The 26,572-nt window shown below is 39.0% G+C and overlaps 1 protein-coding gene across 1 annotated transcript in view; it reads right to left on the reverse strand.

Annotated features, from left to right (window-relative positions):
* Window positions 1-26,572, reverse strand: part of ADAM9 (ADAM metallopeptidase domain 9) — a 109,916-nt gene that overhangs the window by 3,228 nt on the left and 80,116 nt on the right. Inside the window, exons 17-20 of the mRNA XM_065899822.1 lie at window positions 20,952-21,032; window positions 20,599-20,704; window positions 7,443-7,584; window positions 5,703-5,790 (exon numbers count right to left, since the gene is read on the reverse strand). Coding sequence (XP_065755894.1) covers window positions 5,703-5,790; window positions 7,443-7,584; window positions 20,599-20,704; window positions 20,952-21,032 — 417 coding nt within the window. The remainder of the gene's footprint in view (window positions 1-5,702; window positions 5,791-7,442; window positions 7,585-20,598; window positions 20,705-20,951; window positions 21,033-26,572) is intronic.

The raw sequence follows: 26,572 nt of genomic DNA on the forward strand, positions 1-26,572 counted from the left end.
TTTGTTCTTCTTTCCCTAGTTGTTTTAAAAGTGTATTGTTTATTTGAGATTTTTCTTGTTTCTTGAGGTGAGATTGAATTGCTATAAACTTCCCTCTTAGAACTGCTTTTGCTACATCCCATAGATTTTGGGTCGTCATGTTTTTATTGTCATTTGTTTCTATGTACTTTTTTTATTTCTCCTTTGATTTCTTCATGATCTCTTGGTTCCTTAGTAACGTATTGTTTAGCCTCCACGTATTTGTGTTTTTTACAGTTTTTTTCCTATAATTGATTTCCAATCTCACAGTGCTGTGGTCAGAAAAGATGCTTGATATGATTTCAATTTTCTTAAATTTTCTGAGGCTTGTGACCCAGGATGTGATCTATCCTGTAGAATGTTCCATGTGCACTTGAGAAGAAAGTGTATTCTACCACTTTTGGGTGGAATGTCCTAAAAATATCAATTAAATCTATCTGGTCTATTGTGTCATTTAAAGCTTGTGTTTCGTTATTTATTTTCTGTTTGGATGATCTATCTATTGGTGTAAGTGGGGTGTTAAAGTCCCCTACTATTATTGTATTACTATCGATTTCTCATTTCATGGTTGTTAGCATTTGCCTTATGTATTGAGGTGCTTCTATTTGGGTGCATAAACATTTATAATTGTTGTGTCTTATTCTTGGATTGATCCCTTGATCATTATGTAGTGTTCCTCCTTATCTCTTGTAACAGTCTTTATTTTAAGGTCTATTTTATCTGATATGAGTATTGCTACTCCAGCTTTCTTTTGAGTTCCATTTGCATGGAATACCGTTTTCCATCCCCTCACTTTCAGTCTGCATGTGTCCCTAGGTCTGAAGTGGGTTTCTTGTAGACAGCATATATACAGGTCTTGTTTTTGTATCCATTCAGCCAGTCTGTGTCTTTTGGTTGGGGCATTTAATCCATTTACATTCAAGGTTATTATTGATATGTATGTTCCTATTGCCATTTTCTTAATTGTTTTCGGGGTTTCTTTTGTGGGTCTTTTTCTTCTCTTGTATTTCCCGCTTAGAGAAGTTTCTTTAGCATTTGTTGTAAAGCTGGTTTCGTGGTGCTGAATTCTCTTAGCTTTTGCTTGTCTGAAAAGCTTTTGACTTCATTGAATCTGAATGAGATCCTTGCTGGGTAGAGTAGTCTTGGTTGTAGCTTTTCCTCTTTCATCACTTTAAGTATATCCTGCCACTCCCTTCTGGCCTGCAGTTTCCACTGAAAAATCAGCTGATAACCTTATGGGGAATCCTCTGTATGTTATTTTTTGTTTTTCCTTGCTGCTTTTAATGTTTTTTCTTTGAATTTAATTTTTGTTAGTTTGATTAATATGTGTCTTGGTGTATTTTTCCTAGGGTTTATCCTGTATGGGACTCTCTGTGCTTCCTGGACTTGGGTGACTATTTCCTTTCCCATGTTAGGGAAGTTTTCCACCATAATCTCTTCAAATATTTTCTCAGACCCTTTCTTTTCTCTTCTTCTGGAGCCCCTATGATTCGAATGTTGGTGCGTTTAGTGTTGTCCCAGAGGTCTCTGAGATTGTCTTCAATTCTTTTCATTCTTTTTTCTTTATTCTGCTCCAGGGCAGTATTTCCACCATTTTGTCTTCCAGTTCACTTATTCATTCTTCTGCCTCAGTTATTCTGTTATTGATTCCTTCTAATGTATTTTTCATTTCAGATATTGTGCTGTTCATCTCTGTTTGTTCTGTACTTCTTCTAGGTCCTTGTTAAACACTTCTTGTATTATCTCAATCCGTGCTTCCATTCTGTTTCTGAGATTCTGGATCGTCTTTACTATCATTACTCTGAATTCTTTTTCAGGTAGATTACTTATTTCCTCCTCATTTATTTGGTCTTGTAGGTTTTTACCTTGCTCCTTCATCTATGACATATTTTTTTGCTGTCTCTCTTTTTTTTTATGAATGGGATTGTGTTCCTGTTTTATTGGTTGTTTGGCCTGAGGCTCCCAACACTGGAGTCTGTAGGCTATTGGATAGAGCTGGGTCTTAGTGATGAGATGAGGAACTCTGTGAGACCACACTCTAGTGAATATCCCCTGGGGTCTGAGGTTCCCGTTAGTCCAGTGGTGCAGACTCAGAGCTCCCACCGCAGGAGCTTCCGCCCAACCCCAGGCTTGCAAACCAGGATCCCGCAAGCCCCATGGGGTGGAAAAAAAGAGAAAAAGAACAATAACAAAGCAAAAAATAAAATTAGGCTAGGAAACTAACAGATATGTTAGAAAGAATGTAAAAATAAAAATATAGATGAATCAACAACCAGAAGGTACATCAGTATCTCAATAGTAAAAAAGAGGAGGAGGGAAAAGGAAAAAAAAAAAAGAAAACAGGGGCGGGGGGGAAGGCCTTGGCTGTGGAGAGCGGGGCCTAAGCAAGGGTGAGGTTTGAGTGGTGGGTGGGGCCTATGCTTAGGACCCACAGGGCTGTAAAAGATGGGGGATAAAGGGGTGGGGCTTAGGCTCAATGGAACAGAAGGAGCCCAGGCGTGCCCCCGACCCCTGGTCTCAGAGGGCAGGGGACCTCACCTGGGAGTCCAGCAGGCTTTCTGGGCTCGTGTGGGCAGGGTAAACGCCCTCCTCTCCTCTCCTTTTCCTCTGCTCTGGGGTCTGGGAGGGGCCCTCCCACCTGCTTCTCCTGATCTCCCTGGCCTCCCTCTTATGTCCTCAGGACCAATGTGGCTGGGGAGGGAAGGGGGGTACTTGGAGGGCATGGGACCGACCTGGGAGCTCAGCAGGCTCCCTGGGCCCTAGTCAAAATTATATTTTTTTAATTCAAAAATAATGAAGTATTATCTTGGCCCTAATCAACTCCATTAGTTAAAAGGTAACATATTTCCTATGTCCATGTATTTTAAATAAAATCTTCCAAAAATGTATTGCCAAACCTATACAGTACCTAACTGGTACTGTAAATACCACTAATTTACAACCCTTGATTTTGATGTGGAAAACAGGGAACTTCTGTGCACTGCTGATGCAAATGTATAATAAATTGGTATAGCCACCATGGAAAACAGTATGGAGGTTCCTCAAAAAATTAAAAACACAACTACCATATGATCCAGCAATTCTATTTCTGGGTATTTATCCAAAGAAAATGAGAACACTAACTTGTAAAAATATCTGCACCCCCATGTTCATTGCAGCATTATTTATAACAGCCAACATGTGGAAGAGCCTAAGTGTCCATCTGTGGCGCATATATATATATATATATATGAGAATATTATTCAGCCACCAAACAAAAGGAAATCTTGCCATTTGTGACAACATGGATGGACTAGAGGGCATTCAGGCTAAGTGAAATAAGTCAGACAGGAAAAGACAAATACTGTATGATCTCACTTATATGTGGAATCTAAAATCAAACAAACCAAAAAATACCAAACTCTTAGATACAGAGAACAGATTGCAGAATGACATAGGCAGGAGAGGGAGATGGGTGAAAACAGATGAAGGTGGTCAGAAGGTACTAGTTTCCAGTCATAAGATGAATAAGTCCTGGGGATATAATGTACGGCATGGTGACTATAGTTAATAACACTGCATTGCATATTTGAAAGCTGCTAAGAGAGCAAACTTTAAAAGTTCTCATCACAAGAAAAAAAATTTGTAACTATGTGTGGTGATGGATGTTAACTAGACTTATTGTGGTGCTCATTTCATACCATACACAAATATTGAATCATGCTGTATACCTGAAACTTATATGTTATGTCTATTATATCTCAATTTTTTTTTTTTTTAGATCTTGTTATGTATATCCCTTGAGGGGGAACCAGGACCCTGCCCCAAGGCTGCACTACTTTTTTAATAAATTTATTTATTTAATTTATGTATTATTTTTGGCTGTGTTGGATCTTCATCACTGTGCGTGGGCTTTCTCTAGTTGCAGCAAGTGGGGCTTCTCTTGTTGCGGAGCACAGGGTCTAGGTGTGCAGGCTTCAGTAGTTGTGGCATGCATGCTCAGTAGTTATGGCGCACAGGCTTAGTTGCTGCGAGGCATGTGGGATCTTCCCGGACCAGGGCTCGAACCCATGTCCCCTGCATTGGCAGGCGGATTCTTAACCACTAGACCACTAGGGAAGCCCATATTTCAATTTTTTAAAAAGTAGAATAGTGGTTGCTAGGGTGTGGGGGATGGGGACTTATTGCTTCATGGGTACAGAGTTTCTGTTTGGGGTAATGAAAAAGTTTTAGAAATAGGTAGCAGCGATGATTGCACAACATTGTGAATGTAATTAATGCCACTGAATTGTATACTTAAAAATGGTCAAAATGGCAACCTTTATGGCATGTATATTTTACCACTATAAAAAAGGAAAAAAATATGTCAAAGACCAAAAAGAACACATATATAATTTCTAACTTGGATATGTAGGGACTGTGTGATCATCCTATATATGTAGTGATATGGAAAAATCTCTGAGATATATGGTTAAGGGGGAAAAAGGGCATAACAAATTTTGTTTCTTTTTTATAAAGGAAAAGGGAGAAGAACTGGGAGATTCCATATTAGAAGGATATCTAATCATCTTACCTCGACATAACTGGAAAGACTTTATAAGTCTGACAGTACCAAGTGTTGGCAAAGATGTAGTTTGACAGGAATGCTCATACACCACTGATAGTACATCACCCAATGGTGTAACCTTTTTGGAAAACAATTTGGCATTTTCCAGTAAATATTCACATATCTTTCAACCCAGCAATTTAATTCCTGTATGCCCCTAAATCAGAGCTCTCTAACAGAATTTTCTACAATGATGGAAACAATCTATGTCTGTGGTGTCCCTACAATAGTGGCCACATATGATCTATCGAGCGTTTAAAATGTCAATGAGGAATGGAATTCTTAATTTTATTTAATTTAAAATGAAATTTAAATAGCCACATGTGGATAGTAACCACTGTACTAGTACAGTCCTAGAACTCACACATGTTCATGAGAAACATATAGAATGTTTATCTTAGCTTTGTTCATAGTAATGAACAATTGGAAACTAGTAATAGAAAAATGGATTTTTAAACTATGTGGTATTTATGTAACATAATATCAATAGTGAAAATGAATGCATTAGAGCTACATGTATTGCTAGGGACAAATCACAAAGCAATGTTAAAGGAAAAAGCAAGTTGCAGATATATGTGTAAGATAGCAAGCAAAACATATAATGTTTAAAAGCAGATAAAGTAATATTATATATTTATTAGGGATATATGCATATTAGAAAAAGTATATCATTATCCCAGTACTCCCTAATACACTCCCAAGGACAGTGATTACTGGTCCCACTGCTGAGACAACTAGGCCTATTATTCCAGGAGCTCAGCACCAGATCTTCAGTAACATGCCCTGGGGAAGCCAGGCATTAAAAACAGAAGGATAGCAGACATAGGAGAAAACAGTGATGGCATAAATCCCACGTCATTTCCCAAGCTTGGTTTCAAGGCAAGACATTCTCAACGACTAGATGTTTTCTCCCATCTCCTCTGAGCCATGGACCCTGCTGGTATTCCATTAACTAACCCAGAGGCCACCTATAGACCACACTCCTAAATTCTTTGGAAATTATCTATGCTTATTCCTATATGATGTAACAATTTTTTTAATCTTTAAAACTTTGATATCATAATATAGTAAAGAAAAAGAATTTTTCATTTAAACTTACAACTTCTCTGGGAGGAGCCACTGAAGAAGCATGTCCAGGAACACTCACTGGCTGTCTAGAAACTTTTGCTTGATTTTTGCCATCTGACCTGAAAGATACAATTACTTTTGAGCTAAATTAAGATTAAAACGTTTCTACATGATATATTACATAGACCTTGCATTTTCCCAAGTACAGAACAATGTTATTGGTAGTGGTGGTGATGATGATCATGAAGACAACCAAAATTTTTACGGCATTTTTATTAGCTTTCACCCAGTTTTAATCCTTAGAGTACTATAAAGTTTTATTAACCTCATTTTACAATTAAATAAACTGAAATTCTAAGAAATTATGTAGTTTGGGCCAGTGTTCTCCAACTTCTCTCCTCAAGTCTTCCTGAAATCAGAGAGGAGTAAAAGCATATTCCTAGGTTTGAAGTAGTCACTCTGAATATTAGGAAGTCCAAGAGGAGCAAACATGCTGGCTGGAAAGATGTCAGCTAAGATTTAGACATGCCGAAATGATAGTAAGTCAGCTAGGTAGAAGTGTATAGGAGACAGCTATTGCTATGGAACTAAAATTTCAGAGATGCAGACTGGGGAATTATCTATAGGGATTGGTCAGTCTGAAGTTAAGAAAAAGGGTAGAAACATAAATCTGGGGAAGTCCCTGGCAGTCCAGTGGTTAGGACTTGGCGCTTCTACTGCTGTGGCCTGGGTTCAACCCCTATTCAGGGAACTAAGATCCCGCCAAGCCAAGTGCTTGGCCAAGGGCAGTGTGGCCAAAGTAAAGCGTGGGCGAGGGTGCTACGCCTCGATAAATTATATTTTTTAAAAAAAGAAATAAAAATCTGTTTTAGAATACATTAAGAAAAATAAAGCTAACATCAGTATACTCTAGGAAAACATTATACAGTAAGTGAGGTAAGTTAGAAATAGGGCAATGAAGTAAAGTGAGCAATCGAGGCAAGATCTGAACATTTTGGATCATTATCATAAGAAAGATGAGTTATTAAGTAATTACATGTGCTATGGGTTTTATTTGTTAGTATTTCCTCATTTAATCCTCACATCAACCCGAAGAGATAGGCAATATCATTATTCCCATTTTAAAGGAAGTAAACCAATGCTCAGAAACTTTTTTTATTATTCCAGTTCATAATTCTAGCAAATGACAAACTGGAACTTGAACTTAGATCTGACTACAAGGCCCATGCTAATATATGCCACATTCCAATGCCAACATGTTAGAAGTGATCGCTGAGAGACAGTTGTATAAGAGTCCAACACACAGACTAGAAATATCAGCTGTCTGAAATATGACAGCCCTTTCTTCCATCAAAGCTTATTTCTTAAAAGCTGATGATTCACAAAATCTGTTTTCAAAACAGACTTGAAGAACACTTTTCCTATGAGAACTGATACTTGAAATAGACAAGGATGAAAATTTTTTAACGAAGCCCAAATCAGAAGTTGTAGTCCAATTACTCCACTATCAGAAATCAAAGTCAAGTAAAATGAATCCTAGCAGCCATTTTCAGTAGCATACAGGCTGGTCACCATAATCCTTTCCCCTCACCATTATAATAGGTGGCTGAGTCACCACTGCCCTTTAACTCCTGCTAATCATGTCAAAAGAATGGAGAGATAACTTAGAACCCTATTTTTAAACCAGCTTCTATGATATGACTATCATCATTAATAATTATTATACTTAAAAATTTTTAATATGAATTTAAAAGAAAAATAATCTAAGTACTCATATGTTTGTGATCTCTTCCTTCTGCAGTAGCTTTTCTGTAGCTGGTCTCTCTTAACGAAGACAAAAGCAGCCAATGCAGTAAGAGGAACAATGACGAAGAAGAACACCAGAAGTCCGTCCCTCAAGGCGGTATTCTTTTCTACAGAGAAGGATTTTACATTAATGATCATTAAATTAGAAGTTAACTCATATTAACTAGAACATACTAGGTGATGATACGTTTTACATTAATTTTCACATTGTTCAAAAGTCACACTGATATAAACTGAAATATATTGAGAAGTCTTGTTCACTCCTCATGCTTACCCACTTCATTTTTGCCTTCCTGAAGATAACCACTTTTATTAATTTCTTATATAATCTTACAGTATTTCTTCATGTAAATATAAGCAAGAAGAAAATATGTTCTATTGTTAACCCTTTCTTACATAAAAGGTAGCATGGCATAAATGCTATTCCACACATTACTTTTGTCACTTAGCTATACTACATATCTTCCCAAACTATACATACAGCACCACCTCATTTTCTATACAGCTATACAAAACTCTATTGCAAGGATGTCCCGTAGTTTATTCAGGCAGTAAGTACCCTACTAATACTTTTATTTTTCCAACCTTTGCTGTTACAAAAAAAAAATGTTACAATGAATTACCTTGTACATATGTCATATCATTTTGGTGCAGGTATATCTGTAGAATAATTTCCCAAAAGTAGAATTGCTGTATCAGAAGGTGAATGCATTCATCATTTTTAAGGCACTATCAACCTGTCTACCACAGTGATTGTTACAAGTTAGCATGCCATATATTCAGACTATAATTCAAAAAGGTACATGCACCCCTATATTCATAACAGCACTATTCACAATACCCAAGACATGGAAACAACCTAAATGTCCATCGACAGATGAATGGATAAAGAAGATGTGGTATATATATATATATATATATATATATATATATATATATATATATATATAATGGAATACTACTCAGCAATAAAAAAGAATGAAATAATGCCATTTACAGCCACGTGGATGGACCTAGAGATTACCCTACCAAGTAAAGTAAGTCAGAGAGAGAAAGACAAATACCATATGGTATCACTTACATGCAGAATCTAAAATATGACACAAATGAACTTACCTACGAAACAGAAACAGACTCACAGACATAGAGAACAGACTTGTAGTTGCCAAGAGGAATGGGGGGAGGGAGAGGGATGGATTGGGAGTTTGGGATTAGCAGATGCAAACTATTATATATAGAATGGATAAACAACAAGGTCCTACTACTATATAGCACAGGGAACTATATTCAATATCCTGTGATCAACCATAATGGAAAAGAACATGGAAAAGAATGTATATACATGTATCACTGAATCACTTTGCTGTACAGCAGAAATTAACACAACATTGTAAATCAACTATACTTCAATAAAATACATTTCTTTTAAAAGTTAGAAGGCCAGCCAGCAATATACAAGAATTCCTCACAGCCTCACCTATAGAGTCAAACTTCTGCATGTTTGCCAACCTGGAAGGTGAAAAACTATATCTTTTATGATTTTAATTTGCATTTCTCTTTTTATACTATGATTTGAGCAACTTTTCATGTTTAAGGAAACATTGTATTTCTTTTTCTTCTCAGTCCTTTGACTGTTTTTCTGTTGGTCTATTGTTTTTTTTTCTTCTCAGTTTCTAAAAGCCTTTATATGTTAGGGAGAATAGTTTTATCTGTATGTGAGTTGGAAATATTTTCCCCATTTTGTCATTTGTCTTATGGTACGATGCTTTTCTCCATGCATAAGTTTATTGTTCTGAGGTAGCTGAATTCATCAATCTTATTTTTTATGGCTTATGGATTTAAAGTCTTATTATAATTTTTAAAATTCATTAATCAACATTAATATTGTCTGTTTCATGTTCTTTAGTGAAAGAATATAGTAAATATGAACACGAGTGGTAAACTGTGAAATTATCCTCATAGTTTTAAATTTGTAAAAGTACCAAAACTTTCTGTTCCAAAAGTTATATGAAACACTCAACCCAATTAAAAATAAAAATATGAAAAATTAAAGCAAGCTTGATATATCAGTTTATACTCACTAATAAGTAGACAAAATTTAAATTAAAGCATCCAACACTGGCCAGGTTATGTTAAAATTGGTACCTTCATACTGTCAGTGGCATTACACAAGTTCATTTGGAATTTTTATCAAGAATCATTAAAAAAAAAACACCTGTAGGCTTCCCTGCATAAAAAATCATATCTAGGGCTTCCCTGGTGGCACAGTGGTGGTTAAGAATCTGCCTGCCAATGCAGGGCACACAGGTTTGAGCCCTGGTTCGGGAAGATCCCACATGCCGCGGAGCAACTAAGCCCGTGCATCACAACTACTGAGCCTGCGCTCTAGAGCCCATGAGCCACAACTACTGAGCCCATGTGCCACAACTACTGAAGCCCATGTGCCTTGAGCCTGTGCTCCACAATAAGAGAAGCCACCGCAGTGAGAAGCCTGCGCACCGCAACAAAGAGTAGCCCCCACTCACCACAACTAGAGAAAGCCCGCAGGCAGCAATGAAGACCCAATGCAGCCAAAAATTTTAAGAAATTAAAAAATAAAATAAAATTAATTAATTAAAAATAAAGAATCATAAAAAGGATTATACCTTTCAATCTAATAATACCATAACTGGCAATTTATACTTCAATTGGGAAAAATGCACGAGTATTAAGATGTACACTACAATGTTATCAATGTGTATCGAAAACTTAGAAACAACCTAATGTCAAATAATTAAACAACAGCTAAGTCAAGTTATGGCACATCCATCAATGGAATGATACACAGCCATTAACATCCATAGTTCTGACTTCCGCTTCTAGACAAGATGGAGTAATAGGGACCAGATTTATCCTGTCAGCTATAACAACCAGAAAACCAGGCAAAATACATGACGCAATGGTTTTCATGGCATTGGATATAAGGCAATAAAGAACAATGATCCCTGAGAGGCAGAAAGCAAATAAGGTGAGCTTTACAACAATCCCAGTTTGCTGCCTAGAGAAAGTTAACAGACTGTGATGAGGGGTGTGGGAATCCACGCAAAACCAAGTGGTCTCCTCGAGTAGAGGAATGCACGCTAGTTGTCTGAGGAGGAAGCCAAGACAACTAGAGTTCATGGGCAAAGTACCAGAAGGGAGGCAGCTGCACAGATAGAACTTGAAAGATCTGCAAAGGGTTCCCCTCAAATACTCAGTTGAGTACTGATCAGTGTACGCATGTAAGGAAACCACCTGAAGCCATAGAAAGAATCACCTGAAAGGATTAGTGGGAATAAACCCAAGAACTCACACAGGACTGGAAAGAATACCTGTTCCTGCCATTTCCAGTGGAAAACTCCATAGTTAATGGCATTGGGTAGAATAAACAGAAGGGGTTTGCCTCAGTAATGGGGCAAAATCAGCCCTAGGCTAAATGCTGCTCAGGTTCCCCCAATGGAGCTTAAAAAAAAGATTCAAAAGAACCATACTACATCCACGTAGCTTAAGCCCAAAGTTCAGCAATAGAAATTCAAAAACACCTAATATACAACAGGCAAATTCCACAATTTCTGGCGTTCAGTAAAAACGTTAGAAGGCATGCAAAGAAGCAGAAAAATATGACCTAAAGTGAGGAGAAAGTCAATCAATCAAAACTAAGAAATGATAGAATTAGTAGACAAGGACATTAGAAATTATTATAAATGTATTCTACATGTTCAAGAAGATAAGTAAAGATTGAACATGCTGTGTAGAGACATGAGGAAGGAAAGAAGGAAGGAAGGGAGGGAGGGAGGAACGGAGAAAGAGAGAGTAGAAGGGAGGGAGAGAGGGAGGGAGGGAAGGAGGGATGGAGGGAGGGAGGAAGGAAGGAAGGAAAGCAGGCAAAGAAAAAGAGAGAGGGAAAGAAAGAAAGAGAGAGAGAGAGAGAGAGAGAGAAAGAAAACGAAAGGAAAAGGGAGGGAGAAATAGAACTTACAGAGATAAAAACTTCAATGTCTAAGATACAGAATAAACTGGATGGAATTAATGGCAGATCAGACATCACAGAAGAGGGAACTTGAAGAATAACAATAGAAACTATTCAAAGTTAAACACAAAGAATAAACAATTTTTAAAAATCAAGGCAAATCACTGAGATGTGAAAGAACTCCAAGTAGCCAAATATACATGTAATTGGAGTCCCTGAGGGAGAGGAAAAAGAAGGAAAATGGAAGAAAAAATATTTGAGGAAATAATGACCAAAATTTTTCCAAATCTGAAGAAAACTATAAAAGCACAAATCCAAAAAGTTTAAGAAATCCCAAGCACACCAAGGCACATTATAATCAAATACTAAAAATGAGAGATAAAGAGATAATCTTATAAGCAACCAGAGGGTAAAAAAGAGACACACTATAAACAGAAAATGAAAAAAATAAAAGATGATGGCAGATTTCTCAGGAAAAACAGTGCAAGTCAGAAGACAACATAGGAACATCTGTGAAGAAGTAAAAGGGGGGAAAAAACTGTCACCTTAGAATTCTTTACCCAGTCATCATTCCAGAAGGAAGGCAAAATAAAGACTTTTTCAGATATACAAAGCTAAAAGTATTTGTCACCAGCAGAAATGTGAAAAGAAGACCTTCAAGCAGAAATTGAATGATGCCAGATGGAAATCTGACTTTACACAAAAAAATGAAGAGCACCAGAAATGGTAACTATGTGGGTAAATATAAAGACCTTTTCTATTATTTAAATTTCTTTTAAAAATAATCAACTGTTTAAAGCAAAAATAATCACAATGTATTATAGGTTTATAACATATGTAGTATGATGACAATAGCACAAAAGCTGAGAGGAGAGAAATGGAAGGATCCTGAAATGGCACAGTATCACATGAAGGGAGACTGTGATAGAAAAATATCAAGGGGACCTTGAAGATGGCGGAAGAGTAAGAAGCGGAGATCGCCTTCCTCCCCACGGATACACCAGAAATACATCCACGCGTGGAACAACTCCTACAGAACTCCTACTGAAGGCTGGCAGAAGACCTCAGACCTCCCAAAAGGCAAGAAACTCCCCACGTAACTGGGTAGGGCAAAAGCAGAAACAGAGACAAAAGAATAAGGACGGCACCTGCACCAGTGGGAGGGAGCTGTGAAGGAGGAAAAGTTTCCACACACTAGGAAGCCCCTCCGCGGGCGGAGACTGCGGGAGGCAGAGGGGGGAGTTTCGGGACCGCGGAGTAGTGCACAGCGACGGGTGCGGAGGGCAAAGCGGGGAGATTCCTGCACAGACGATCGGTGCCGACCAGCACTCACCAACCCGAGAGGCTTGCTGCTCACCCACCGGGGCGGGCGGGGCTGCGAGCTGAGGCTCGGGTTTTGGTTTTGGACGGAGCTCAGGGAGAGGACTGGGGTTGGCGGCTTGAACATAGCCTGAAGGGGTTAGTGCACCACGACTAGCCGGGAGGGAGTTCGGGGAAAAGCCTGCACCGGCCGAAGAGGCAAGAGACTTTTTCTTCCCTCTTTGTCTCCTGGTGCGCGAGGAGAGGGGTTTAAGAGCGCTGCTTAAAGGAACTCCAGAGACGGGCGCGAGCCGCGGCTAAAATCGCGAACCCCAGAGACGGGCGCGAGCCGCGGCTAAAAGCGCGAACCCCAGAGACGGGCGCGAGCCGCGGCTGAGGGCGCGAGCCCCCGAGACGGGCGCGAGCCGCGGCTGAAAGCGCAAACCCCAGAGACGGGCGCGAGCCGTGGCTAAAACCGCGGACCCCAGAGACGGGCGGGAGACGCTAAGGCTGCTGCTGCCGCCACCAAGGGGCCTGTGTGCGAGCACAGGTCACTCTCCACACCCCTCTTCCGCGGAGCCTGTGCAGCCCGCCACTGCCAGGTTCCCGGGATCCAGGGACAACTTCCCCGGGACAGCGCACGGCGGGCCTCAGGCTGGTGCAACGTCACGCCGGCCTCTGCCGCAACGTCACGCTGCCTCTGCCGCCGCAGGCCGGCCCCGCACGCAGTGCCCCTCCTTCCCCCATCCCCCAACCCCCGGCCTGAGTGAGCCGGAGCCCCCGAATCAGCGGCTCCTTTAACCCCGTCCTGTCTGAGCGAAAAAACAGACGCCCTCCAGCGACCTACACGCAGAGGCAGGGCCAAATCCAAAGCTGAGCTCCTGTGAGCTGTGAAAACAAAGAAGAGAAAGGGAAATCTCTCCCAGCAGCCACAGAAGCAGCGGATTAAAGCTCCACAATCAACTTGATATACCCTGCATCTGTGGAATACCTGAATAGACAAGGAATGATCCCAAATTGAAGAGGTGGAATTTAGGAGCGAAATCTATGATTTTTTTTTCCCTTTTCCTCTTTTTGTGAAGGTGTACGTGTATGCTCCTGTGTGACATCTAGTCTGTATACTCTAGCTTCCACCATTTGTCCTAGGGCTCTATCCGTCCATGACTTTTTTTTAAAAATTCTTTTTCTTAATAATTAAGTTTAATTGTAATAACTTTATTATACTTTACCTTCGTTCTTTCTTTCTTTCCTTCCTTCCCTCCCTCCTTTAGACAACGAATCACCCCAAATTGAGGAGGTGGTCTCAGGGAGCAGGATTTATGATTTTTCCCCCTTTACCTCTTTTTGTGAAGGTGTATGTGTATGCTTCTGTGTAAGATTTTCTCTGTATAGCTTTGCTTCCAACATTTGTCCTAAGGTTCTATCCGCCCCCTTTTTTTTTTCTAAATATTTTTTAATTCAATAACTATATTATACTTTATTTTATTTTTACTGTATCATCTTTCTTTCTGTCTTTTTTTCCTTCTTTCACTCCTTCCTTCCTCCCTCCCTCCCTCCCTCCCTCCTTTCTTTCCTTCTTTGCTTCTTTCTTCCTTCCTTCCTTTCCTCCTTTCCTTCTTTCTTTCCTCATACTTCTACTAATTCTCTCTACATTTTCTCCCTTTTATTCTGAGCCGTGTGGATGAAAGGCTCTTGGTGCTCCAGCCAGGAGTCAGGGCTCTGCCTCTGAGGTAGGAGAGCCAACTTCAGGTCACTGGTCAACAAGAGACCTCCCAGCTCCACATAATATTAAACAGCGGAAATCTCCCAGAGACCTCCATCTTAACACCAGCACCCAGCTGCACTCAACGACCAGCAAGCCACAGTGCTGGACAACCTATGCCAAACAACTAGCAAAACAGGAACACAACCCCACCCATTAGCAGAGAGGCTGCCTAAAATCATAATAAGGCCATAGACACCCCAAAACACACCACCAGACGTGAACCTGCCCACTAGAGAGACAAGATCCAGCCTCATCCAGCACAACACAGGCACTAGTCCCCTCCACCAGGAAGCCTACACAACCCACTGAAACAACCTTAGCCACTGGAGACAGACATCAAAAACAACGGGAACTACGAACCTGCAGCCTGCAAAAAGGAGACCCCAAACACAGTAAGATAAGCAAAATGAGAAGACAGAAAAACACACAGCAGATGAAGGAGCAAGATAAAAACCCACCAGACCTAACAAATGAAGAGGAAATAGGCAATCTACCTGAAAAAGAATTCAGAATAATGATAGTAAGGATGATCCGAAATCTTGGAAGTAGAATGGACAAAATGCAAGAAACAGTTAACAAGGACCTACAAGAACTAAAGATGAAACAAGCAACGATGAACAATGCAATAAATGAAATTAAAATCACTCTAGATAGGATCAATAGCAGAATAACTGAGGCAGAAGAACGGATAAGTGACCTGGAAGATAAAGTAGTGGAAATAACTACTGCAGAACAGAATAAAGAAAAAAGAATGAAAAGAACTGAGGACAGTCTCAGAGACCTCCGGGACAACATGAAACGCACCAACATTCGAATTATAGGGGTTCCAGAAGAAGAAGAAAGAAAGAAAGGGACTGAGAAAATATTTGAAGAGATTATAGTTGAAAACTTCCCTAATATGGGAAAGGAAATAGTTAATCAAGTCCAGGAAGCACAGAGGGTCCCATACAGGATAAATACAAGGAGAAACACGCCAAGACACATATTAATCAAACTGTCAAAAATTAAATACAAAGAAAGCATATTAAAAGCAGCAAGGGAAAAACAACAAATAACACACAAGGGAATCCCCATAAGGTTAACAGCTGATCTCTCAGCAGAAACCCTACAAGCCAGAAGGGAGTGGCAGGACATACTGAAAGTGATGAAGGAGAATAGCCTGAAACCAAGATTACTCTACCCAGCAAGGATCTCATTCACATTTGATGGAGAAATTAAAACCTTTACAGACAAGCAAAAGCTGAGAGAGTTCAGCACCACCAAACCAGCTTTACAACAAATGCTAAAGGAACTTCTCTAGACACGAAACACAAGAGAAGGAAATGACCTATAGTAGCGAACCCAAAACAATATATAAAATGGAAATAGGAACATACATATCAATAATTACCTTAAATGTAAATGGACTAAATGCTCCCACCAAAAGACACAGATTGGCTGAATGGATACAAAAACAAGACCCTTATATATGCTGTCTACAAGAGACCCACTTCAGAACTAGAGACACATACAGACTGAAAGTAAGGGGATGGAAAAAGATATTCCATGCAAATGGAAACCAAAGGAAAGCTGGAGTAGCAATTCTCATATCAGACAAAATAGACTTTAAAATAAGGACTATTAAAAGGGACAAAGAAGGACACTACATAATGATCAAGGGATCGATCCAAGAAGAAGATATAACAATTGTAAATATTTATGCACCCAACATAGGAGCACCTCAATACATAAGGCAAATACTAACAACCATAAAAGGGGAGATCAACAGTAACACATTCATAGTAGGGGACTTTAACACCCCACTTTCATCAATGGACAGATCATCCAAAATGAAAATAAATAAGGAAACACAAGCTTTAAATGATACATTAAACAAGATGGACTTAATTGATATTTATAGGACACTCCATCCAAAAACAACAGAATACACATTTTTCTCAAGTGCTCATGGAACATTCTCCAGGATAGATCATATCTTGGGTCACAAATCAAGCCTTGGTAAATTTAAGAAAACTGAAATTGTATCAAGTATCTTTTCCGACCACAACGCCATGAGACTAGATATCAATTACAGGAAAAGATCTGTAAAAAATACAAACACATGGAGGCTAAACAATACACTACTTAATAATGAAGTGATCACTGAAGAAATCAAAGAGGAAATAAAAAAATACCTAGAAACAAATGACAGTGGAGACACAACGACCCAAAACCTATGGGATGCAGCAAAAGCAGTTCTAAGGGGGAAGTTTATAGCAATACAAGCCCACCTTAAGAAGCAGGAAACATCTCGAATAAACAACCTAACCTTGCACCTCAAGCAATTAGAGAAAGAAGAACAAAAAAACCCCAAAGCTAACAGAAGGAAAGAAATCATAAAAATCAGATCAGAAATAAATGAAAAAGAAATGAAGGAAACAATAGCAAAGATCACTAAAACTAAAAGCTGGTTCTTTGAGAAGATAAACAAAATAGATAAACCACTAGCCAGACTCATCAAGAAAAAAAGGGAGAAGACTCAAATCAATAGAATTAGAAATGAAAAAGGAGAAGTAACAACTGACACTGCAGAAATAAAAAAAATCATGAGAGATTACTACAAGCAACTCTATGCCAATAAAATGGACAATGTGGAAGAAATGGACAAATTCTTAGAAATGCACAACCTGCCAAGACTGAATCAGGAAGAAATAGAAAATATGAACAGACCAATCACAAGCACTGAAATTGAAACTGTGATTAAAAACCTTCCAACAAACAAAAGCCCAGGACCAGATGGCTTCACAGGTGAATTCTATCAAACGTTTAGAGAAGAGCTAACACCTATCCTTCTCAAACTCTTCCAAAATATAGCAGAGGGAGGAACACTCCCAAATTCCTTCTACGAAGCCACCATCACCTTGATACCAAAACCAGACAAGGATGTCACAAAGAAAGAAAACTACAGGCCAATATCACTGATGAACATAGATGCGAAAATCCTCAACAAAATACTAGCAAACAGAATCCAACAGCACATTAAAAGGATCATACACCATGATCAAGTGGGGTTTATTCCAGGAATGCAAGGATTCTTCAATATACGCAAATCTATCAATGTGATAAACTATATTAACAAATTGAAGGAGAAAAACCATATGATCATCTCAATAGATGCAGAGAAAGCTTTCGACAAAATTCAACACCCATTTATGATAAAAACCCTCCAGAAAGTAGGCATAGAGGGAACTTTCCTAAACATAATAAAAGCCATATATGACAAGCCCACAGCAAACATCATCCTCAATGGTGAAAAACTGAAAGCATTTCCACTAAGATCAGGAACAAGACAAGGTTGCCCACTCTCACCACTCTTATTCAACATAGTTTTGGAAGTTTTAGCCACAGCAATCAGAGAAGAAAAGGAAATAAAAGGAATCCAAATTGGAAAAGAAGAAGTAAAGCTGTCACTGTTTGCAGATGACATGATACTATACATAGAGAATCCTAAAGATGCTACCAGAAAACTACTAGAGCTAATCAATGAATTTGGTAAAGTAGCAGGATACAAAATTAATGCACAGAAATCTCTGGCATTCCTATATACTAATGATGAAAAATCTGAAAGTGAAATCAAGAAAACACTCCCATTTACCATTGCAACAAAAAGAATAAAATATCTAGGAATAAACCTACCTAAGGATACGAAAGACCTGTATGCAGAAATTTATAAGACACTGATGAAAGAAATTAAAGATGATACAAATAGATGGAGAGATATACCATGTTCTTGGATGGGAAGAATCAACATTGTGAAAATGACTCTACTACCCAAAGCAATCTACAGATTCAATGCAATCCCTATCAAACTACCACTGGCATTTTTCACAGAACTAGAACAAAAAATTTCGCAATTTGTATGGAAACACAAAAGACCCAGAATAGCCAAAGCAATCTTTAGAACGAAAAAAGGAGCTGGAGGAGTCAGGCTCCCTGACTTCAGACTATATTACAAAGCAACAGTAATCAAGACAGTATGGTACTGGCACAAAAACAGAAAGATAGATCAGTGGAACAGGATAGAAAGCCCAGAGATAAACCCACGCACATATGGACACCTTATCTTTGATAAAGGAGGCAGGAATGTACAGTGGAGAAAGGACAGCCTCTTCAATAAATGGTGCTGGGAAAACTGGACAGGTACATGTAAAAGTATGAGATTAGATCACTCCCTAACACCATACACAAAAATAAGCTCAAAATGGATTAAAGACCTAAATGTAAGGCCAGAAACTATCAAACTCTTAGAAGAAAACATAGGAAGAACACTCTATGACATAAATCACAGCAAGATCCTTTCTGACCCACCTCCTAGAGTAATGGAAATAAAAACAAAAATAAACAAATGGGACCTAATGAAACTTCAAAGCTTTTGCACAGCAAAGGAAACCATAACCAAGACCAAAAGACAACCCTCAGAATGGGAGAAAACATTTGCAAATGAAGCAACTGACAAAGGATTAATCTCCAAAATTTACAAGCAGCTCATGCAGCTCAATAACAAAAAAACAAACAACCCCATCCAAAAATGGGCAGAAGACCTAAATAGACATTTCTCCAAAGAAGATATACAGAATGCCAACAAACACATGAAAGAATGCTCAACATCATTAATCATTAGAGAAATGCAAATCAAAACTACAATGAGATATCATCTCACACCAGTCAGAATGGCCATCATCAAAAAATCAAGAAACAATAAATGCTGGAGAGGGTGTGGAGAAAAGGGGACACTCTTGCACTGCTGGTGGGAATGTGAATTGGTTCAGCCACTGTGGAGAACAGTATGGAGGTTCCTTAAAAAACTACAAATAGAATTACCATATGACCCAGCAATCCCACTACTTGGCATATACCCTGAGAAAACCAAAATTCAAAGAGAGTCATGTACCAAAATGTTCATTGCAGCTCTATTTACAATAGCCAGGACATGGAAACAACCTAAGCGCCCATCATCGGATGAATGGATAAAGAAGATGTGGCACATATACACAATGGAATATTACTCAGCCTTAAAAAGAAATGAAATTGAGCTATTTGTAATGAGATGGATAGACCTAGAATCTGTCATACAGAGTGAAGTAAGCCAGAAAGAAAAAGACAAATACCGTATGCTAACACATATATATGGAATTTAAGGGAAAAAAATGTCATGAAAAACCTAGGGGTAAGATAGGAATAAAGACGCAGACCTACTGGAGAACGGACTTAAGGATATGGGGAGGGGGAAGGGTGAGTTTTGACAGGGCGAGAGAGAGTCATGGACATATACACACTAACAAACGTAGTAAGGTAGATAGCTGGGGGGAAGCAGCTGCAAGGCACAGGGATATTAGCTCGGTGCTTTGTGACAGCCTGGAAGGGCGGGATAGGGAGAGTGGGAGGGAGGGAGACGCAAGAGGGAAGACATATGGGAACATATGTATATGTATAGCTGATTCACTTTGTTGTAAAGCAGAAACTAACACACCATTGTAAAGCAATTATACCCCAATAAAGATGTTTAAAAAAAAAAAAAAAAAAAAAAAAAAAAAAAAAAAAAAGAAAAATATCAATATGGTAGATTTAAACCCAAACATATCAATAATCAAATTAAATATAATTGGCCAAAACAACTCAATTAAAAGGCAGAGATGGGCTTCCCTGGTGGCACAGTGGTTGAGAGTCCACCTGCCGATGCAGCGGACACGGGTTCATGCCCAGGTCCGGGAAGACCCCACATGCCATGGAGCGGCTGGGTCCGTGAGCCATGGCCGCTGGGCCTGAGCATCCGGAGCCTGTGCTCCACAACAGGAGAGGCCACAACAGTGGGAGGCCTGTGTACTGCAAAAAAAAAAAAAAAAAAAAAAAAAAAGGCAGAGATGGGCAGAGTGGATTAGACCCAGCTATAGGCCACCTACAGGAAACCAACTTTAAATATAAAGACACAAATAGATTAACGGATGTGGAAGCGAGGGCAAGGGACAAGGATGCCCCACTTTTGACATGGGCCACTGAGAGACCACACTAACTTCCCTCCACATTACTTGCCATTGTATGCAGGTCCACTATCCACACTTCCTCCGTACCCTGTAGCCTCACAATAGGGGGGAGCCCAGCCGCTGTCACAGTGACAATTCTTATTGCTGTTACATACCTTCAAAACAAAGCAGCACTTTTGTTAATTGTGAATGTTGCTCTACAGGATGAACTCAAGAATAGAAACCAAGAGAAAAGACTAAATTCACGCAAATCCATAGACACTTTTAAAGAATGAACAATTTATCAGGTATCTAAATTCCCCAATATCTAAAAATCTAAGCAGTCTTACAGAGAATCCTCACTAAGAATTCTCATTATTCAGCATTACTTTCATGAATAAACCAAAAGAGGCTATTACCTACCCCATGTCCGTGACACTTTTTCTGAATATCACAGTCATAATTCAGAACAGATGCATTTACACATTGGAAATTTCTACAGATCTGAAAAAAAAAGAAGTAATGAGTAAAGAAAACTTGAACACATTAATAAACTAGCCAGAAAAAAACAGACCTGGGTGTAGATTATTTCATAGGTGAATTCTTTCACACTTTTCAGGAATAGTTAATTCCCATATCACATATTTGAAAATTTAGAAAAATAAGTGAAATTAACTAATTTAGATAGAACTAATGATCAAAGATGACACAAAGGCCAAAAACAAAGATAAAACTATAATCTTTCCTTCCATACCTATATAGATGTGAAAATTCAAAGTAAAACATGCACAAATGGATTTTTTTCAAGTCAGAGATGATCCCACTACTACAGAAAAGGATCAATGATAGGAAATCTATTACTATAATACCTTACATAAATTGTCATTATTAAAATAAATATCACAAAAGCATTTGAGGGCTTCCCTGGTGGCACAGTGGTTGAGAGTCTGCCTGCTGATGCAGGGGACACGGGTTCGTGCCCCGGTCCAGGAGGATCCCACATGCCGTGGAGCGGCTGGGCCCGTGAGCCATGGCCGCTGAGCTTGCGCATCCGGAGCCTGTGCTCCACAACGGGAGAGGCCACAGCACTGAGAGGCCCGTGTACCGCAAAAAAAAAATTTGATAAAATTTGACACTCATGTTAATTTTTAAAATTCTTTCCAAAATAAGAATAAAAGGACACTTTGTGACAAGACAAAACCTGTCTTCCAATATCATGACTAATTATGAAACTAATTCATGCAAATATACAGACATTCTTTTTAAGAGACAAAATTGAAATGATTCCATGATATTTTAATTTTTTATGGCAAAACAAATGACAAACTGGAAAAAAATATTTACAACAGACATAACTATCAGTTAATATTCTTTATATATGAGGAGCCTGTAAAAACAATAACAAAGATAACCCAACAGAAAAACAGAAAGATATGAATATGGACTAAGCAGAATAAATGAATATGAATATGGCCTGTAAGATTTCTGCTGAGAAATCCACTGATAGCCTTGTGCAGTTTCCTTTGTAAGCTGCAAGTTTCCATTTTCTTGCTGCATTTTCTTTAATTCTTTTTCTTTAATTTTTGACAGATTTATTATAATGTGTCTTGAAGAAGATCTCTCAATCGAACTTGTTTGATGACCCATTTGCTTCGCGAACTTGGATATCCAATTCTCTCCTCAGCTTTGGGAAGTTCTCAGCCATCATTCTGTTAAATGAGCTTTCTTCCCCTTTCTCCCTAGTTTACTCTGGAACTCAATAATTCACAAATTGCTTCTTTTGATGTTATGCCATAGATCACATCAGCTTCCTTCACGCTTTTTCATTCTTCTGTTATTCTTTTCCTCTGAATGGATCATTTCAAAGTTCCTATCTTCCAGCTCACACATTCTTTCTTCTGCTTCATGCATTCTAAGGTTGATGCTCTCTATTATATTTTTTTTCATTTCATCCATTATATTCTTCAGCTCCAGAATTTGTTTGGTTCTTTTTTTATGATTTCTATCTCTTTGTTAAACTTGTCATTTTGTTCATGCATTGCTTTCCTGATCTCATTAAATTGTCTTTTCTATGTTCATTGAGCATCCTTCAAACAGCTATTTGAATTCTTTATTGGTACATTACAGATCACCATGTCTTTGGGATCAGTTACTGGAAGATTACTGTGATCCTTTGGTGTTGTCATCTTTGCTTGACTTTCCATGTTCCTGGAAGTTCTGCATTACTCTCTTCACATCTGAAGTAGCAGTCAACTCCTCCAGTCTTTACTAACTACCTTTATGAGAGAAATACCTTCTTTCAGTCCTGCTAGGGATTCTGAGGCTTTCTCAGATTCTCTAGGACATGCCCGCTCCATACTTCTTGCTCCCTCTTAGGGAAGAATTCTTAAGCCTATTCTCTTCTCTCAATCCTGCAACATACCAAGCCAAGTACTGACAACCCTTTCCAAAGCTGGAGCTCAGATCTGCGTTCCCTCTCTGGCCAGCAGATTCTAGCTGGCTCTCTGCACATGCTCACTAGCTGTCTGCAAAAGCTCACTCTTGCACCACTGTTGGGAGGGCATGTAGAGTGCTGGCCACAGGGTGAAGGGTGTCTGGGTAAGGCATGCAGCAAGCTGGAGGTGCCTGTTGGCCACTTGGGGGGATCTGCAGGCAAAGCATCCCCAGACGCTCATGGGTTGGCTTCTTGATGGAGTCCACCTCACAGTAGGATCTGCATTCCTTTAATACCCTCTGAGAGTCTTAAGTGCCACTCTCCCAGCCTCTTCTCACCTCCCAGTCACTTAAAAGCCTGGGAATGTTATTATCATGGAAGTTCCTCCACAAGGAAACAATAAAGAAGGGAATAAATATCCCTTGCCAACAATTAGGACAAAACACTGTTGATTTCAAAGCGAGTTACTAAGAGTGTATTTTCCTTCTTATATAGCTTTTGTTTTTGCTACAGCTAATACTTGTCTTTCTTCTTATACAACTGGCCTTTGTCATATCAGTATTCAATCTCTTCACAAAAAAAAAAAAAGAAAGTTCTCATGTCCTTTCCTCTTTCAAGTTCCCTCTTTCTCTAGAAACCTCCCTGCAGGGTCCACTTGCTCCAATCTAAATTGATTACTCTACTGGCCTGGTACATAGCTGCAATTTTAGAATTTCTTTGACGTTCTTCTGTGTCCTAGACTATAATTCTCTTTTTGGTGTACTTCCTCATTTGTTAGAACATTGTGTTAGATGATTTCCTAAGAAAGGATAAATAAAGATGAATTTTCTGAAAAGAAAATTTGAAACGATACATTGTCTAAAATGTTTTTATTGTGCTCTCTCACTTCATTGCTACTCTGGCTGTGTATAGAATTCTAGGTTGAGAATCTTTCGGAAACATGAATGTGCTGCTCCCTTGGTTTCCAGATTTCAATTCTCAATCTCATCCCTTTATATGTGACCTTTGTTTGTTTTGGGGGGGCCAGGGGTTTGTCTCTGGAAGCTATTCTTCACAAGTACTCTGACACAAGTTCGCTTCACTGTTTTCTTTCTCTAAATTAGAGATTTAAATTAGTTGGATTTAAAAATCTTTAGTTGATCCTTGTAGGCTTTTATCTTCTCTCTCATTTTTCTGTTTCAGTCTTTTTGTTCAGCTTCCTCACAGAATTGTCCAAGTTTATGTAACAATCCATCTATAGTCCAGTTATACATGCATGAAGGAGAACAGTATACTAGGGTTAGGACAGGGAGACAGACCTCTCCTAGGAGGATGACCAAATAATATCAAAAATCTTATCTTCTCATCTCCAACCTGTTCCCAGGGGAACAGGCAACTGGCTGCTGATGCTTTGTTGACAAGATAGGAGAAGCAGACAGACAGAAGAGCTAGCCTCTCCATTGGTAGAATAAATTTAAGTCCATTTTCAATACCATGCCTCCCTCCACCAACCCCTCTCAGCTATAACCACTGTTTCCAAATCAACAATCTGTTTAGGGTTCTGCCAGACTAAGATACAGGCTCTTTGTTCACACCCTATCAGTCTGCACTGTAAGTTGTAGGTCCCACTACTCAGTCAAACTATCAATACTTTCTCTCCTCTTTCAGTTTCAAAACGTGTTGAAGTTTTTATCTACTGATGAAATCTCATATACTTCACACTTTGGAATCTATTCCCTAATTTGTTCCTTTATATTTTGAGAGATATTGGCAAGGCGAACAGGATAAACGAATATTACAATCCACCATCTTTTACAGATTTTTTTTCCAATTCACATTTTCACTCTGAACTTCATAACTTGTAATAACTGACTGTGATGATTACTTTTATGTGTCCACCTACATGAGACAGAGGGCGCCAGGAGCCATGGGTCCAGGACTGAAGGGGTGGAAGTGCAGTGGCACCACTTACTATTTCTCCTTGTGACCCACTAGCAAAATGTTTGCTTACTGCTCCCAGGACCTTATGCTCTGTTGGCCTAGAAGTCTTAGCTCTAGAGGGAGTTATGCTTCCATCAGGAGACACAACAGTGACGCCACTGAACTGGAAGTTAAGACTTCCAGTTAAGTTCATGCCTCTGAATAAACAAAGAAGGGAGTTACTGTAGGCTGGGGTGACTGATCTTGACTCCCAAGGGGGAATTGGACTGCTACTCCACAATGGTAGTAAGGAAGAGTATGTCTGGAATACAGGAGATCCCTTAGGGCATTTCTTAGTATTATCATACCCTGTGATAAAGACCAATAGAAAACTACAACAACCCAATCCTGGCAGGACTACTAATAGCCCAGAGCCTTCAGGAATGAAGGTTTAGGGCATCCTGCCAAGTAAAGAACCATAATCAGCTGAGGTCGTTGCTGAAGGCAAAGAGAATACAGAATTAGTAGGGAAGAAGGTCGTTAAAAATACCAGCTATAACTATATTACAGAAACAAAAACTGTAATTATCACGAGTATTTCCTCCTTATTTTGTTATGATATGCTTGTGTGTATATGTGTATCAAATATCTTTTTCTTCTCTCTCTTAGTCCCTTAGGTAACTCACAATGTATTGACTTTAAGTATTGTTAACTTTACATCACAGGATTTAAGTTACAGGATATTAAGAAAAGTAAACAATGGCCAAAGATTTTTATCTCCTCTTGGAAGTAGGATTTAGTGCATTTTCAGTTGTAAGCAGGATACAATGGTTGTACACAGTTCTACCATGTTAGGTAGAATTATGACCATGCTATTGTCTTCAAGATTGTTTTGAAGATTTTTATTGTCTTGGAGATTATGTATGGTTTAAGGAGATGCATACGGACACCAAGCTGACAAGGTGTGGACCTGTGATGGTTAATTTCATGTATCAACTTGACTGGGCCACAGAGTGCCTAGATATTTGATCTAATATTATTCTAGATGTTTCTGTGGGATGTTTTTGGATGTGCTTAACACATAAGTTGATCAAATGAGTAAAGCAGATTGTCCGTATATTGGTCTCGTCCAATCAGTTAATGGCCTGAATAAAATGAAAAGGCTGACCCTCCTCCAAAGAAGAGAGAATTTCTCCTACCTGCCTGCCCTCTATATGGGACATTGGTTTCTTCTTGCCTCTGGACTCAAACCGAATCATAACTCTTTCTGGGACTCAAACCCACTAGCCTTTGAACTGGAACTATACCATCAGCTCTTCTGGGTCTCCAACTTGCCCACTGAGATCTTGGGATTTCTTATCTTCCATAATTGTGTAAGCTAATTCCTCATAAAAAGCCTTATATATATAAACACACACACACACACACACACACACACACACACACACACACACACCCTTTTGGTTCTGTTTCTCTGGAGAACCCTGACCAATATTTCTTCCTTATGCCCAAACCAAGAATAAACAACCCAAAACAACTGAAATGTACAAATGTTGAGGTAAACCAGACTTTAGCACACCGAGTACAATGCACGACTCAACAGCAAAAGCTACACAGGCAATGAGGCAGGAATGAATATTATCCAACTTCAATTAATTAAAGTCCATTCTAGTGGCTGTCTGTTACAGCTCAGTGATTGTGTTCCCCTCAA

This window comes from Phocoena phocoena, chromosome 21, assembly GCF_963924675.1.
Source record: "Phocoena phocoena chromosome 21, mPhoPho1.1, whole genome shotgun sequence".
Lineage (NCBI taxonomy): Eukaryota > Metazoa > Chordata > Mammalia > Artiodactyla > Phocoenidae > Phocoena > Phocoena phocoena.